The sequence below is a fragment of the Schistocerca nitens genome, chromosome 2, assembly GCF_023898315.1.
Source record: "Schistocerca nitens isolate TAMUIC-IGC-003100 chromosome 2, iqSchNite1.1, whole genome shotgun sequence".
In the NCBI taxonomy this organism is placed as follows: domain Eukaryota; kingdom Metazoa; phylum Arthropoda; class Insecta; order Orthoptera; family Acrididae; genus Schistocerca; species Schistocerca nitens.
Genome location: NC_064615.1, coordinates 315488976 through 315506390, shown reverse-complemented (window position 1 = coordinate 315506390; position 17415 = coordinate 315488976). Strand labels below are relative to the sequence as shown.

Genomic DNA, 17415 nt, shown 5'->3' with positions numbered 1-17415 from the left:
ATTTATTATCTTATTATTACATATTGGTATTCACAAGGCTGTTTGGTATTTGCAGCACAGCTGCAGTTATTGCCTTCCAGTATGTCAGTTTTGTAAATCTCGCGTTTTGTGCTTATTGACACACGCTGTTTCACTGTGTGAACATTATAAAAACAATAAAACAGAGTGTGCTAGAAACACTCTGTAGAAACACGAAAACATGAGATGTACAAAAAATGACAAGCTGGAAGGCAATAATTATAGCTGTACTGCAAATACCAAATTTGTGAGCACCAACATGTACTAATAAACTTAAATAGTGGGAGGCAATAGTTACAGTTGTTCTGAAAATACCAAACAGACTTGCGAACACATGTTGTACTAAAATAATAAATAAAACTCGCAGAAGCTAGAGAAACTTCTCCGAAACATGTGGGGGTAGTAAAACAAGGAAAATTGTGTTTGCTCAAGATGGAAGCGCAGTTCCTTATTACATATTAGGAAGCAAACGTAAACATGGAAAGAGCTTCGGACTGTAGACACAATTTAAAGGAAAATGAGAACAACGATAGGTAACACCATCTCTGGTAAGCTGTACATACTTTGTAAACATATAGCATCATAGTAAACACTGAACTGTTAAAATACTGTCAAAATATCCGACAAAAACGTGTTTTTATGTTTCGATAACTACAACTACAGGAACTATTATACTTACCGAGACATGACAGCAATACTTTACTACGGCTGCAATAAGGTCGCCACTTCCAACTAGACGCAAGTACCAGCGCAAACGTAAACATAAAACAGTCACAATATTTGAACAGATAGTCTTACTATTGTTATTTCGCAATTCACTTGATAATGGCAATAAATCGAAACAGGCCTGTCGTGTAAAATATTAAAAAAACATATTAACTTATTGAAGCTGGTTTGGAGTATTCATTTCCATAATGTCTAGTACCAACGTATACTATGCTGCGGCTCCAACAGAACGTAAAACAAAATGATTATTTTGACAAATACTAAACGATACCTTCATATTTTTCTGCTAATAATCACACAGTCCTTGCACGATAACAGCTCCCAAGGAGGCAACTTTGTTTTTAAGAACATGTAACAGAAACAGAGGAACTGTATTTTATTGTATTGTATGTTACCCGGGGACCTAGAAACGACGGGGAGGCTCCGTCCCCGCCGCAGCCGCAGTGGTCCACAACCCCTCTACGACTACCGCAGTCCACTTCACCCCTCCGCCGCCCCACACCGAACCCAGGGTTATTGTGCGGTTCGGCCCCCGGTGGACTCCCCAGGGAACGTCTCACACCCGACGAGTGTAACCCTGTGTGGTAGAGTAATGGTGGTGGACGCGTTCGTGGAGAACTTGTTTGTGCAGCAATCGCCGACTTAGTGTAACTGAGGCGGAATAAGGGGAACCAGCCCGCATTCGCCGAGGCAGATGGAAAACCGCCTAAAAACTATCCACAGACTGGCCGGTTCACCGGACCTCGACACAAATCCGCCGGACGGATTCGTGCCGGGGACCAGGCACTCCTTCCCGCCCGGAAAGCCGTGCGTTAGACCTCACGGCCAACCGGGCGGGCTAGTAAACTGTATACTTTGAAGTGATCGCGGGAAACGAGTCTTCAGCCCCTAGCCCTTATTTCGCATCCGGTTTTCCAGCGTTTCCGTAAATAGTTGGAAGAAACATACACTCCTGGAAATGGAAAAAAGAACACATTGACACCGGTGTGTCAGACCCACCATACTTGCTCCGGACACTGCGAGAGGGCTGTACAAGCAATGATCACACGCACGGCACAGCGGACACACCAGGAACCGCGGTGTTGGCCGTCGAATGGCGCTAGCTGCGCAGCATTTGTGCACCGCCGCCGTCAGTGTCAGCGAGTTTGCCGTGGCATACGGAGCCCCATCGCAGTCTTTAACACTGGTAGCATGCCGCGACAGCGTGGACGTGAACCGTATGTGCAGTTGACGGACTTTGAGCGAGGGCGTATAGTGGGCATGCGGGAGGCCGGGTGGACGTACCGCCGAATTGCTCAACACGTGGGGCGTGAGGTCTCCACAGTACATCGATGTTGTCGCCAGTGGTCGGCGGAAGGTGCACGTGCCCGTCGACCTGGGACCGGACCGCAGCGACGCACGGATGCACGCCAAGACCGTAGGATCCTACGCAGTGCCGTAGGGGACCGCACCGCCACTTCCCAGCAAATTAGGGACACTGTTGCTCCTGGGGTATCGGCGAGGACCATTCGCAACCGTCTCCATGAAGCTGGGCTACGGTCCCGCACACCGTTACACCGTTAGGCCGTCTTCCGCTCACGCCCCAACATCGTGCAGCCCGCCTCCAGTGGTGTCGCGACAGGCGTGAATGGAGGGACGAATGGAGACGTGTCGTCTTCAGCGATGAGAGTCGCTTCTGCCTTGGTGCCAATGATGGTCGTATGCGTGTTTGGCGCCGTGCAGGTGAGCGCCACAATCAGGACTGCATACGACCGAGGCACACAGGGCCAACACCCGGCATCATGGTGTGGGGAGCGATCTCCTACACTGGCCGTACACCACTGGTGATCGTCGAGGGGACACTGAATAGTGCACGGTACATCCAAACCGTCATCGAACCCATCGTTCTACCATTCCTAGACTGGCAAGGGAACTTGCTGTTCCAACAGGACAATGCACGTCCGCATGTATCCCGTGCCACCCAACGTGCTCTAGAAGGTGTAAGTCAACTACCCTGGCCAGCAAGATCTCCGGATCTGTCCCCCATTGAGCATGTTTGGGACTGGATGAAGCGTCGTCTCACGCGGTCTGCACGTCCAGCACGAACGCTGGTCCAACTGAGGCGCCAGGTGGAAATGGCATGGCAAGCCTTTCCACAGGACTACATCCAGCATCTCTACGATCGTCTCCATGGGAGAATAGCAGCCTGCATTGCTGCGAAAGGTGGATATACACTGTACTAGTGCCGACATTGTGCATGCTCTGTTGCCTGTGTCTATGTGCCTGTGGTTCTGTCAGTGTGATCATGTGATGTATCTGACCCCAGGAATGTGTCAATAAAGTTTCCCCTTCCTGGGACAATGAATTCACGGTGTTCTTATTTCAATTTCCAGGAGTGTATTTAGGGTTCCTTAGAAGTGGGAAGATTGGAATCCTCCTCATCATTATTGTTTGTGTGTATTATTGCTTCCGCCTAAACATAAAGCTTCTAGGCACCTCGCTGAAGATGTTGAAAAGCCTAAAAGATCGCAATTCTCCTCATTCCGATCTAACAGCAGCTGCCAGTCTTTCCAGCACCTCAGTCTTCAGAAATTCAGCCTTGGTGGAACCTGGCGCACAACCGTTAGAATTTGTAAAATAATCTTTCAATTTTAAGGCCGTCGATGTACCCCTCTGCTCCAACACTAAAAGTTTATGCGGTCCTGAAACAAAAAGGATCACCTCTGCGTAGGGCGAGTTCCCAAAACATTGTTGACTTTAATCATTATCTGTCTTACAGATCCGTATCCAAGGATTAACAAACTCACCACCCTCTACTGAAATGCTCGAAGTAATTACGAGACAAGCTGAGCAGTCATCTTATTGTTATATTGCTCACCGATGGTGCTGTCATTTACCTCCTAGCAAAGTCGTCAAAAGATAAAAACCAAATACAACAAGATGCAGACAGGATATACGTATGGTACCAAGAGCGGTAGTTAACCAAAAATAATGTAAAGTGCGAGTTCATCCACATGAGTACTAAAAGAAATACGTTAAATTTCTGTTAAATGATAAATCACATAAATCTAAAGGCTGTCAGTTAAAGTAAGTACCTAGGGATAACAATTACGAACAGTATTCAGTGATCCTTCAGTCGATTCTTGGTAGAATGACATAATAATGAATGAAATGCGTTATATTGCTTACGTTCTACAGGATTAATTTATTCAGGTTAACCTGTTTTCGGCTTACAAGGCTATCATCAGTTGTGCATTTCATTTATTATAACTACGAGCAACTTGAATTGGAACGATCCCTTAGTGAATGTTGTGGGGAACACGAACCAAAACCTGCGTGTTATTGGCAGAAGACTCAGAAGATGCAACAAATCTACTAAAGCGACTGTCCACACCTAGCTTTTCCGTCTTCTGGTAGAGTACTTCTGTGTGGTATGGAATCCTTACCAAATAGGATCAACGGAAAACATCGAAAAGTTCAGATAGAAGCAGATCGTTTTGTATTATCGCGAAACAGAGGTAAGAGTGTCACGGAAATGATACGCGAGTTGCGGTGGCAATCATTAAAACAAAGGCGGTTTTCGTTGTAGCGAGATGTTTTCACGAAATTTCAATCTCTAACTTTCTCCTCCGAGTCCGAAAATATTTTGTTGACGTCCGCCTATCTAGGGAGAATGGTTAATCCTAATAAAATAAGAGAAATCAGAGATCGCACGGCAAGATGTAAGTGCTTATTTTTTCCTCTCGCAATTCGAGAGCGGAACGGTAGAAAAACTTGTGAAAGTGGTTCGATGATGCCAGGCATTTAAGTGCGAACTTCAGAGCAGTCATGTTGACTTAGATGTCCTAGAAAAGATATCAACATTTACCAGGCTAAAATTGTGATTTGGCACCTTACAACTCTCACAACAATTCGTCCTCTCTCATGACATACGTCTGTCACCAATATATTGTAACTTTCGTGAACCAATCACCAATGAGGAAAGGACCCAGCAAATTTGCTTATTTCGCTGACAGATCAGATGGTGAAAGTTGGTTTCTTCTAGCGACTACTGTACAAAAGAAGCGAAAGTCTCGGTCTGGTATCCTGACCACCTTCTCACTTTCTTGGAAGTAGTCAGCCACTTACTTCCGGTGGCGCCTCACTGAGCAGGAACGTCTGTGCAGTCCTGGTCGAACACGAAAGAGGGCCCTCAAAGAATTAAAAAATAAAATAGAGACCACACGAAAAGTAGGAGCTTCCGGGAATAAAACTGTGGCAGACAGAATATGACAATAAAATGTGCCTCATCTGCAATGAAACAGACGCGTAGCAATAATGTCACACAAGAAGGTCACGATGTCCCATTCTTAGGCCCAAATAAGGCACATTTTTAGTGAAAATTACTCGCTGCGTTCGCACACGTAAAATAGGAGACACATTTCATTTTTCAATAGAGCCTCTTGTTGCATGATATAAAAATTCTTCGCTAAAATATTTTGTGTAGGCGCTATTGAACAGCATTCATGACTATTAGGAACAGCATTATTTAGTAAAGAATTTTACTTATTATCATTTACATGACTTCCACAATTGTATTGGATGATGTAGTTTCCGACTGTACTTAGCAAAAGATCATGAATACACAAAGGTATTATTTTTATTTTGACATAAATAATATTAAGTACCGTTGTGTATTGCATGATGCAGTTCCTAACCATTCTTAGCAAAGTATCGGGAAGAAATGGTAACTACTTCACAGAAATTAAAAGTATAGACATGTTTCCGAGGGCCAGCAATCCATACAGATTCACTGTTCGCACTTAAAACAGTAAATTTGTTTTCTGAGTATAGATAACCTTCAGCCAGTACTTTCTGTACAAAATCACCTTGTCGCATCCACTGTGAATGTCTTTTATTTACAACAGTTTCATCGGCCAAGATGTTGCCTAACCGTTGTCCATTGCTTCGTATTATAGTGACAAAAACTGGGTTAGACTGGAATCTGCTTATCCGATTACTTGGCCATGTGTCCGACGCACGTTTGTAGATATCCAGATTTTCAGTTGTTTGTAATCTTCTTCGTTTTCAGCCAGTGCAAACAGCAAATTTTGCAAGATATTTGTCCAAAATATCATACAAAACACGCCAGATCCTGTGGGAAGACTGTTCCGACTGCCCCTGCTGACGTCGGGAAGAGTCTGGCCAAATACAACGCGCCTTCAGTATCCACGAAACATAAATAAAAATAAATAACACGAGCATTAACTGCTTTCCTTTTTATTTGTTCTGCACTTTCAAGCCTGTTTAAATACTAACTCGGTTCCCCATTTACGTTTCAGTGCTGCAGCATACAGCCAACTGGAAATTAAAAATCTACATCTACATCTAGATCTACATCCATACTACGGAAGCCACCTGACGGTGTGTGGCGGAAGGTACCCTGAGTACCTCTATCGGTTCTCCCTTCTATTCCAGTCTCGTATTGTTCGTGGAAAGAAGGATTGTCGGTATGCCTCTGTGTGGGCTCTAATCTCTCTGATTTTATCCTCATGGTCTCTTCGGGAGATATACGTAGGAGGGACCAATATACTGATTGACTCCTCGGTGAGCCGGCCGCGGTGGTCTCGCGGTTCTAGGCGCGCAGTCCGGAACCGTGCGACTGCTACGGTCGCAGGTTCGAATCCTGCCTCGGGCATGGATGTGTGTGATGTCCTTAGGTTAGTTAGGTTTAAGTAGTTCTAAGTTCTAGGGTACTGATAACCACAGCAGTTGAGTCCCATAGTGCTCAGAGCCATTTGAACCATTTTGACTCCTCGGTGAAGGTATGTTCTCGAAACTTCAACAAAAGCCTGTACCGAACTACTGAGCGTCTCTCCTGCAGAGTCTTCCACTGGAGTTTATCTATCATCTCCGTAACGCTTTCGCGATTACTAAATGATCCTGTAACGAAGCGCGCTGCTCTCCGTTGGATCTTCGCTCTCTCTTCTATCAACCCTATCTGGTACGGATCCCACACTGCTGAGCAGTATTCAAGCAGTGGGCGAGCAAGCGTACTGTAACCTACTTCCATTGTTTTCGGATTGCATTTCCTTAAGATTCTTCCAATTAATCTCAGTCTGGCAACTGCTTTACCGACGATCAACTTTATATGATCATTCCATTTTAAATCACTCCTAATGCGTACTCCCAGATAATTTATGGAATTAACTGCTTCCAGTTGCTGACCTGCTGTATTGTAGCTAAATGATCAGGGATCTTTCTTTCTATGTATTCGCAGCACATTACACTTGTCTACATTGAGATTTAATTGCCATTCCCTGCACCATGCGTCAATTCGCTGCAGATCCTCCTGCATTTCAGTACAATTTTCCATTGTTACAACCTCTCGATATACCACAGCATCATCCGCAAAAAGCCTCAGTGAACTTCCGATGTCATCCACAAGGTCATTTATGTATATTGTGAACAGCAACGGTCCTACGACACTCCCCTGCGGCACACCTGAAATCACTCTTACTTCGGAAGACTTCTCTCCATTGAGAACGACATGCTGCGTTCTGTTATCTAGGAACTCTTCAATCCAATCACACAATTGGAAATGATTCAGGACAAAAGATGCAAGATTATACACTTCCAAAATAGACTGCACTCTCAATTTTAGTCTCAATATATTGTGGATGGCCCTCATTTTCGATGAGTTTAAGTACGTATTTTTAACTTAGAGGTGAAGGGCTGCTTCTTCGTTGGAGTTTAGGAGTGCATCGCGAGGATCTTACTGGTCCGTAAGACAACCCCTGAGAAACACCGTTTAAGTTTCTTCGGTATTCTTGTATGGCGATTAGGTGCGTCACAGTCGGACAATTTCGTTATCTGCTTATATCCAATGGACACTACCCGAAATAATTGGTAGGATAAATAGATTAACATTTTTTCACATTTCACAAGCGCAAAAGGCAGGTCATTTTAAAATTCGTGTATTTCTCAGGCAACATCCGAGCGAGCTAAGAGTCCGTTTGCAATTTGGCAGTATTCTTAAGAGGTAATCCAGTTTCAAAGTTTGCCTTACCACCAAATGAAGCCTCTTAAAAAGCTTAATTGGAGCTGGGTGCGGAGTGAAGTTAATTTTAATTTTTTACTGAGAAAAAATGGCTCAAGCAAAACTGTTGAAGCCTATTGTGTATGCATATACACTGGTGTGCAAAACGTAAGGACGAAAGTGGCCTTCACGTGATGTCTCATTGCCAAGTAACATAGTTCGATGAAAGTTGGATCATTCGAGGACTGGAACTTAAATAGTGGCAACTATTTATTCACAACCGATACAACAGAGTTACATGTTTGCACCTGTTACTGTCCTTCAAAGTAGTCAGCGGCGTTGTGTAGAATACGTTGCCACCGATGTGGAAGGCGTAGTATACCGTTAGCAGAGCCCGTTTTGTTGATGGTACGAATGGAGCGGTCTACTGGCTGTCGAATCTCTGGAGCAGTTCTGAAGCGAATGCCACGAAGTGGTTCCTTCATCTTCGGAGTCAAATCAAAGTCACAAGGACTTAAGTCCTGGGAGTATGGTGGATGGTACAGAACTTCCCAGTCCGATCGACCGAACAGAGCAGCCACAGATTGCGCTGTATGCGCCTGCGCATTGTCGTGCAAAATGATGGGTGGGTTTCGCAGAAAGTGTCGCCGCTTCTTTCACAAAGCTGGTCGCAGGTGATGCTCCAAAAACGAACAGTAATACTGTGCATTGACGGTCTGCCGTGGAGGAACGTAATGCATTAGGATAACACCATCACAGTCGTACACGAGAGTCACCATAACTCTAGACCGTCCATTCGCACCAGCAATAGAACAGGCTCTGCTAACGGTATACTACGCCTTCCACACCGCTGGCAACGGGTGACTACTTTGAAGGACAGTAACGCCATAAAAAGATTAACAACAAATGAAATTCAGTTTAAGAGAAGCCTAAAGGATTTATTGGTGGCCAACTACTTCCACTCCATTGATGAATTTCTCAGTAGAACCAACTGATTTGTGTGTGTGTATATATATATATATAAGTACAATATAACTTCTGCATAATTTCAGTGCAGTAATGTGTTCATTGTATTATAGTAGTTATATTACACGTTTATTACCTTATAAGTAAATAAAGAAAAACTTTTTTATTTTAAATTCAGTGCATTAGTATTTGTAAAATGATTCTTTCATATGGTGTTCACTAAAAATGACGATCATTCCACTTGGGACCTGTGGAATGGTACATTAGCTTATTTGTTTGAGTTCTAAATATTTGTCGTGTATTGTTATTTTTCTGACATGTTCTACATCCTGGAGGACCTCCTCACTACGGATCGATTGGAATGAAAGTAAATCTAATCTAATCTAAACAGGGGCAAACATGTAACTCTTTTGTATCGGTTGTGAATAAATAGTTGCCCCTATTTAAGTTCCAACCCTCGTAAATAGAAAGAAATGCTGCAGAAGGTAATTGAGAGAAATATCGAGTGAGACGGACAGAATTATGATGGTCCTCTGGACATTACAAAAAGCAAGGCATTGTTCTTAATAGGGTGTGTGATCGCCACGGATAACAAAACATGTTCTGCAACGTGCTCCCTTGCTGGCCATGAGGTTGGTCAGGACTTCTTGTGGTAGGGCGTTTCGTTACTCCAATAGCAAGGATGACAACTGCTCGTTGATGCGTGTGGACGTGTCGCAATACGTCTCCCCAATGCTCTCACACGAGATCGATTGGATTTTAAGTCGAGGGAATGGGTAGGCGCTGTTCGATGTTATTCATAAAAATGATGTCAGGGACGAAGGCAGCGCTGGAAAGACGCACATTGGTAAGGTGTGCCGCTATAACATTAACCAGTGAGAGTACAGTTTTCAAAAAGGTCAGCACGCCCATGCGGCACTATGCCTTCCACACAATAACACCTGCGCCACCAAACGCTGGACGTATCCTCATATGGCTAGAGGTGCACCCACGATTCCACGAACATGTGGAACTAAATTGTTTTGGAGTCCGAGGCTCGTGGTCTTGCGGTAGCGTTCTCGCTTCATGCGCACGCGGTCCCGGGTTCGATTCCCGGCGGGGTCAGGGATTTTCTCTGCCTCAAGATGACTGGGTGTTGTGTGTCTTTCATCCTCATTCACTCGCAAGTCGCCGTAGTGGCGTTAAAGAACATGTGGAGCGGCGGCCGAACCGCCCCGCGAGGGGACTCCCGGCCACCAATGCCATACGTTCATCATTATTATTATTGTTTTGGAGGTCCTGGTGTTATAGCGTGGGGAGGCATAGTGCCGCATAGCCGTACTGACTTCCAAATATTTGAATTCGGTACACTTACCCACAAACGTTATTGCAACACTGTATCAAGTCTTTCCAGGTGTGCATTTGGCCCTACTTCAGTTTTATGGATGACCGCGTTGAACAGCGCCTGTCCGTTTCGCGAACTTAAATCCTAGCGAGCACCTGTGGGTAACATTTGGAAGATGAATTGTTGTTGCGCGTCTACATGCACCAACGACCATCCAGTAATTGTCAGCCGCGCTGGTGGAGGAATGAGTGTCCTACCACAAGAACTCCTTATCAACCTTGTGCCAGCAGGCGAGGACGTTTCAGAGCACGCACTGCCGCCTGTCGTGGTCACACACCCTATAAAGGACCGCGTCCCACATTTTGTTATGTCCAGGGGACATCAGGTATCGCAGTGACTTCAGTGTAATTATTACCTTTCAATAAAAGTGTCATTTCTCTTGATCGCATTGTGTATCTCATATCTTCTGTACTATAGTGTAGCATAGCAGTTCTTTCTACATGTGGTCCAAGTCCAGTCGAACTATCTTACTTGGCAATGTCCTGGCATGTTAAAGTTACTTTCACCCTTAAGTTTTGCGACCATTGTATGTCTGTCTGTTGTACGTGCGTGTGTGTGTGTGTGTGTGTGTGTGTGTGTGTGTGTGTGTGTGTGTGTGTCAGAGACTGAGGCCGATGGTTCCGGAGTGTATCTGTTCTGTATCAACTGCATACTGAAACGAACGAACAAATATCAATACCTTTTCCTGTAATTGAATTACGTATCATTATAGGCTCAGGCATTCTATTTCCATTACGATTTATAACGGAATGCTTTGGGGACTTATTGCAATCCAGATAAATGTTGAAATGGAAAGGCAAAGTAATAAGTGGTCACACATGCTTTGGACTCAAAGGTTAAGAATGCAAACGTTGTTCTTTAAAAGAAGAACTAAAACTAAAAACTCCTCCCGTACAGGCCATGAAGGCCCAACAGTACCGACCGGCCGCCGTGTCATCCTCAGTCCACAGGCGTCACTGGATGCGGATATGGAGGGGCACGTGGTCAGCACACCGCTCACCCGGCCGTATGTCAGTTTCCGAGACCGGAGCCGCTACTTCTCAATCAAGTAGCTCCTCAGTTTGCCTCACAAGGGCTGAGTGCACCCCGCTCGCCAACAGTGCTAGGCAGACCGGATGGTCACCCATCCAAGTGCTAGCCCAGCGCGACAGCGCTTAACTTCGGTGATCTGACGGGAACCGGTGTTACCACTGCGGCGAGGCCGTTGGCTCTTTAAAAGAAAACTGCAGATTAAATTCGTTTTTCAATAAATTTGTCGTCTACTACGTTCATTTTCTGCGTTATCTGTAAGAGGATATTTAAAAATATGTGCTGTCGACATTGCCAATTCTTGGTGCAGTGCCGCGCGGGATTAGCCGAGCCGTCTGAGGCGCTGCAGTCATGGACTGTGTGGCTGGTCCCGGCGGAGGTTCGAGTCCTCCCTCGGACATGGGTGTGTGTGTTTGCCCTTAGGATAATTTAGGTTAAGGTAGTGTGTAAGCTCAGGGACTGATGACCTTAGTACTTAAGTCCCATAAGATTTCACACACATTTGGACATCTTAGTGCAGTTGTTGTTGTTGTTGTTGTTGTTGTTCCAGACTGAAGATAAATTTAATGCAGGTTTCCGCACTAGTCTACCTTATGCAAGTCTCTTCAACTCTGCCCAACTATCGAAACCTGCATCCACATGAACCTGCTCACTGTCGTCTAACTGTAGTCCCGACTGCAATGGATATTCTTGGTGAACTTAAGAGTGCAGTGAATCGAAACCACTCCCTTTGCCCCCTCCAACCTCTTTGTCGCACTCAGAGTTCACAGACGGCGGACAAAAATATGGAAACATTATCATTTCTAATACGATGTAGGAAGCTCTCTGGCATTTAAAACAGCTTCCACTCGTCTCGGAATGGATAAATTCAGCTACATCTACATCTACATTTATACTTCGCAAGCCACCCAACGGTGTGTGGCGGAGGGCACTTTACGTGCCACTGTCATTACCCTCCTTTCCTGTTCCAGTCGCGCATGGTTCGCGGGAAGAACGACTGCCGGAAAGCCTCTCTAATTTTACATGGCTGCAATTAAACAGAGAACCGACTCGTGGAGATAACATCTTGGACCTACTGATAACAAACAGACCCGAAATTTTCGACTCTGTAAGCGCAGAACAGGGAATCAGTGATCATAAGGCCGTTGCAGCATCCCTGAATATGAAAGTAAATTGGAATATAAAAAAAGGGAAGAAGGTTTATCTGTTTAGCAAGAGTAATAGGAGGCAAATTTCAGACCACTTAACAGGTCAAAACGAAAATTTCTGTTCCGACTCTGACAATGTTGAGTGTTTATGGAAAAAAGCTCCTGTATAACTTTCAAGGGAATGTTATACAATTGTTCCTTCAAACAAAATAGTGACAAGTTCAGGTAACAATGTTGCAGGTGGATAGCGATCACGCAACCTCCTTTCCGAAGCAGACCATAAAGGCTCTGTAATATTGAGAACTGGTAACTGTGGTGGCCAGGGAAGATGAGACAGTCCATCCTCGTGGTAAACATCCACTCATGGAGATTGCGAGCTGTGTGGACAGGGGCCCTGTCGTCTTGGAACACAGCACCACCTTTAGGGAACAAACATTGTACCATGGGATAGGACTGATCAGCCAAAATGGTCACGTAATCCTTAGCAGAAATGCGAACTTACAGAGTAACCGTGCGGAAACCACGATATGGCTGCCCAAACAGAACCCCTGCCATGTTTCACTCAGGCAAATAAACTCGGCCAGAAGTTGGAAACAGAGTGCAACAAGATTCATCCGACCAAATGACTTTCTTCTAATGCTATACAGCTATTTCGTGGCTTAGGGACCCGCTTCCCTGGTACGGGCATTTGCATTACTGATGAGTGCAATTCCCTGCCTATGGTGCTCACTTCTTGTTTTGGTGCTGGCAGGGTTGGAGAGTGCAAGATTCAATTCTGCAGTGACTTTTGCAGCTGACGTCCACTTGTTTTTCATCACGGTCTTTAATGACTGTCTGTGACGATCACTCAGCACTCACTTTCGTCCGCGTTGTGACTTAGAGGATGATGTTTTCCCGCTTTCCCAGTATATTGTATAAACTTTCGTTGAGGTACCTCTTGAATCATCAAGAACTTATGCTCCCTTGGTTACGGCTGCACCCACCATAAGAGCACCAACATTTTTCCCACCTTCGAATTCACTTAGCTTCGACACATTACACTCTCGACTACGCAGAACACAGTTCTGACCATGATCGACACTTGCGACGTATTGAGGACACTGCAGAGATGCCGTTCGTGGCTAGCCTTGGCTAGCATCTACATTTACTGTATGTGGAAACATGCATTTCTCGCGGTATTTCCATATGTTTATCCAGCCCCTGTAGAAGGGGAAGAAACGTTAAGTTTACCAAGAAAATTCATTTAACCGTGACTTAGTGACGCCGAAAATAAAAATAGTTGTAAGTTACAAACTGTAAACATTTCCTGATGTGACATAACATAACCAAAACACCGATCACGAGAAACAGCTTTGCTGTAACACGTAACGTAATAATAGTAATTATTGAGTATGAATTATGAACGTCTTATTTCAATTGATAAGTGTTCTCATTACGTGTTAAACTAAGAAAAAGAAAGAAGGAAATATACTGATATTTTTTATGTGGCTATTTTGCCTGCGTGAAACTTACTGCCAAATTAAAACTGTCTGCCGGACCAGCATGCACTTCGCAAACAGATCATACTTTTCGAGATAGTTTCTGTAGTACATCTTCGACTTACTCTAGGTCCCAACTGCAGTAGAGTTCACATAAACTAACTTGCACAACTTAAGGGACCAACATTCTTTTCTTCCAGGAGAGCTATTAGATGAGTGATACTATTAAAATGAACGCTCTGAGGATGGATTGTGAGATTGGGCTGGATAATTCAATAGGCAGGAGTGTCTCCAGAGAAATACAAGACTTCAGGTTAGAATGCCGGTCCACCACACAGTTTTAATTTGTCAGAAAGTTTGAGAAAAGCGATTACTCCGCTGCAGAGTGAAAGATTCAGTCCAGAAATAAGCTGGTTGTTTCTGAGCAGCCTACGTGAAAGGCAATAGCAGATAATCGAGCAACCAGAATGGATCAGTCAAACCATGTGTATTGTTGACGACGAGAACGATGTCTAAGCAAACTTTGTTTTTGATTGCAGAAACTGGGAGAAACAACTGGAGAAGTCCAAGACTCGTGACCGTAAGCCGAGCCTCATGAAGGCTCTGGTGATTACCTTCTGGAAGTCTGTCACTTTCTGTGCATTCCTGTCTTTTGCGGAGTTCGTTGTACTGAGGTAAGTATAGTCGGCAAAGAGCATTGAGACTTTTCGAAATGTGAGATGTACTTTATACACTAACTCATAAAGAAAGTGAAGCACCCAGAAGACATGGTTAGATTTCAATGTAACTTCGCATATTTACGAAAACACGCCATCGGTGGGTATTAAATCGTTAGATTGTAAATGTGCATGTGAGGTCGAAAGGCCACCAGTGTGAATTTGTGTTGTTCATGTTCAGTCTTGTAGCCAGGTCTGGTCAGGTACACTACTGGCCATTAAAATTGCTACACAGGAAGAAATGCAGATGATAAACGGGTATTCATTGGACAAATATATTATACTAGAACTGACATGTGATTACATTTTCACGCAATTTGGGTGCATAGATCCTAAGAAATCAGTATCCAGAACAACTACCTCTGGCCGTAATAACGGCCTTGATGCGCCTGGGTATTGAGTCAAACAGAGTTTGGATGGCGTGTACATGCAACTTCAACACGATATCACAGTTCATCAAGAGTAGTGACTGGCGTATTGTGACGAGCCAGTTGCTCGTCCACCATTGACCAGACGTTTTCAATTGGTGAGAGATCTGGAGAATGTGCTGGCCAGGGCAGCAGTCTAACATTTTCAGTATCCAGAAAGGCCCGTACAGGACCTGCAGCATGCGGTCGTGCATTATCCTGCTGAAATGTTGGGTTTCGCTGGGATCGAATGAAGGGTAGAGCCACGGGTCGTAACACATCTGAAATGTTACGTCCACTGTTCAATGTGCCGTCAATGCGAACAAGAGGTGACCGAGACGTGTAACTAACGGGACCCCATACCATCACGCCGGGTGATACGCCACTATGGGGATGACGAATACACGCTTCCAATGTGCGTTCCCCGCGATGTCGCCAAACACAGTTGCTACCATAACGATGCTGTAAATAGAACCTGGATTCATCCGAAACAATGACGTTTTGCCATTTGTGCACCCAGGTTCGTCGTTGAGTACACCGTCGCAGGCGCTCCTGTCTGTGATGCAGCGTCAAGGGTAACAGCAGCCATGGTGTCCGAGCTGATAGTCCATGCTGCTGCAAACGTCGTCGAACTGTTCGTGCAGATGGTTGTTGTCTTGCAAGCGTCCCCATCTGTTGACTCAGGGATCGAGACGTGGCTGCACGATCCGTTACAGCCATGCGGATAAGATGTCTTTCATCTCGACTGCTAGTGATAAGAGGCCGTTGGGATCCAGCACGGCGTTCCGTATTACCCCCCTGACCCCACCGATTACATATTCTGCTAACAGTTATTGGATCTCGACCAACGCGAGCAGCAATGTCGTGATACGATAAACCGCAATCGCGATAGGCTACAATCCAACCTTTATCAAAGTCGGAAACGTGACGGTACGCATTTCTCCTCCTTACACGAGGCATCACAGCAACGTTTCACCAGGCAACACCGGTCAACTGGTATTTGTGTATGAGAAATCGGTTGGAAACTTTCCTCATGTCAGCACGTTGTAGGTGTCTCCACCGGCCCCAACCTTGTGTGAACTCTCTGAAAAGCTAATAATTTGCATATCACAGCATCTTCTTCCTGTCGGTTAAATTTCGCGTCTGTAGCACGTCATCTTCGTGGTGTAGCAATTTTAATGGCCAGTAGCGTATATAAGCAGCGTGAACTGCGTTAGATTTTTTTTCTTAAGTAGCATCCGGGTCGTATCCATATAGCCATCTCAAGAGTGGGATGTCAATTATGACGATACGAGCATCAGGACAGCACAACGCCTAGTCCCCCAGTGCAGAAAGTCTCTGAGACAGCTCTGTCAGCACCTGAAAGAGTTTGAAAGGGGTCTCGTTGTTGGTCTTTATTTGGCCGGGTGGTCGAATATACAGATTTGTGGGGTGTTCGGATGTGACAGTGGCCCGTTATTGAACTGCATAGGAACGAGAGGGCACTCGTCGTCAAGGTCGACCATGTCTGACCCCCACAAAGGAGGATCGGAGCATTCTGTACGAAGCACGTCGTAGCTCCTTCATTGTGCCCCTGTCATCCGAGAACAGGTAATCGAGGTGCATTTTGCGTCATCCCATATCTTTGTTCAAAGACTAGCAGCAGCCGCCTAAGGAATTATCATCTCGTGCGTGGGCTGCCGTTAATATCACAACACAGACTGTTGTGTTCAGAGTGCTGCCGTGACGAGCAAGCATGGAGTGCTGATGAATAACGCAGTATTGTGTTTAGCGGTGAACTGCAGTTCTGCACTTCGCCTAGTGACCACTGTCGTTGAGTATGGCGGCGACCTGCGGAAAGGTCTCATTCATCCGTTGTTTGGGAGAGGCGCAGTACAGTTGTGTTACTGGTGGCATCGTGGTGTGCGGGAGCATGGGTTGACTTCAAGTCATGGCTGGTAGTGATGGAGGGAACTTTGACGCACAATGGTATGTCACGGACATTTTGTGTCCTCCTGTGTTACAACTCATGAGACAGTATCATGGTGCCATTTTTCAACAAGACAATGCTCGTCCACGCACAGCACTTGTCTCTATGAACTGTCTGTGTTGTATTGAGACGCTCCCGTGGCCAACAAAATCACCAGATCTGTCCCGTCGTAACATGTGTGGCTAAGATCGGACGCCAATTCCGTCCCAGTGCCAATGTCGGTGATATCAAGGACCAGTTACAACAGGTGTGGCCCAGCTTGCCTCAGGAAAAAATACAATGACTTTGTGACACAATACCAACTGAATCAGTGCATGCATCTAGGCCAGAAGGGGTGCAACGCCATACTGATGAGTGGGCTCATACTGCCAAGTTGTTTTTAACTTTGACTCGATTTTGTAATTACAGAAACAACATCACACACTTTCTGAATTCGTGAAATTTCATTTCGTCGTTGCCTTCTGGGGGTTCAGTTATTATTTTTTTTCAGGCAGTCGTTGACAACTATTGAACAACATGAAAAAAACGCAAATTAGTTTCAAACTACGGAGTGCACACACTTTATTCAACATGTAAA

At 45.1% G+C, this 17415-nt stretch overlaps 1 protein-coding gene and 1 pseudogene across 1 annotated transcript in view; one reads left to right on the top strand and one right to left on the bottom strand.

The window, feature by feature from the left end:
* The window catches only part of LOC126236084 (ATP-binding cassette sub-family C member 4-like), a 370212-nt gene that overhangs the window by 66059 nt on the left and 286738 nt on the right, over positions 1-17415 (top strand). The window contains exon 3 of the mRNA XM_049945147.1: positions 14286-14420. Coding sequence (XP_049801104.1) covers positions 14286-14420 — 135 coding nt within the window. The remainder of the gene's footprint in view (positions 1-14285; positions 14421-17415) is intronic.
* LOC126237992 (5S ribosomal RNA) lies at positions 11183-11300 on the bottom strand (annotated as a pseudogene).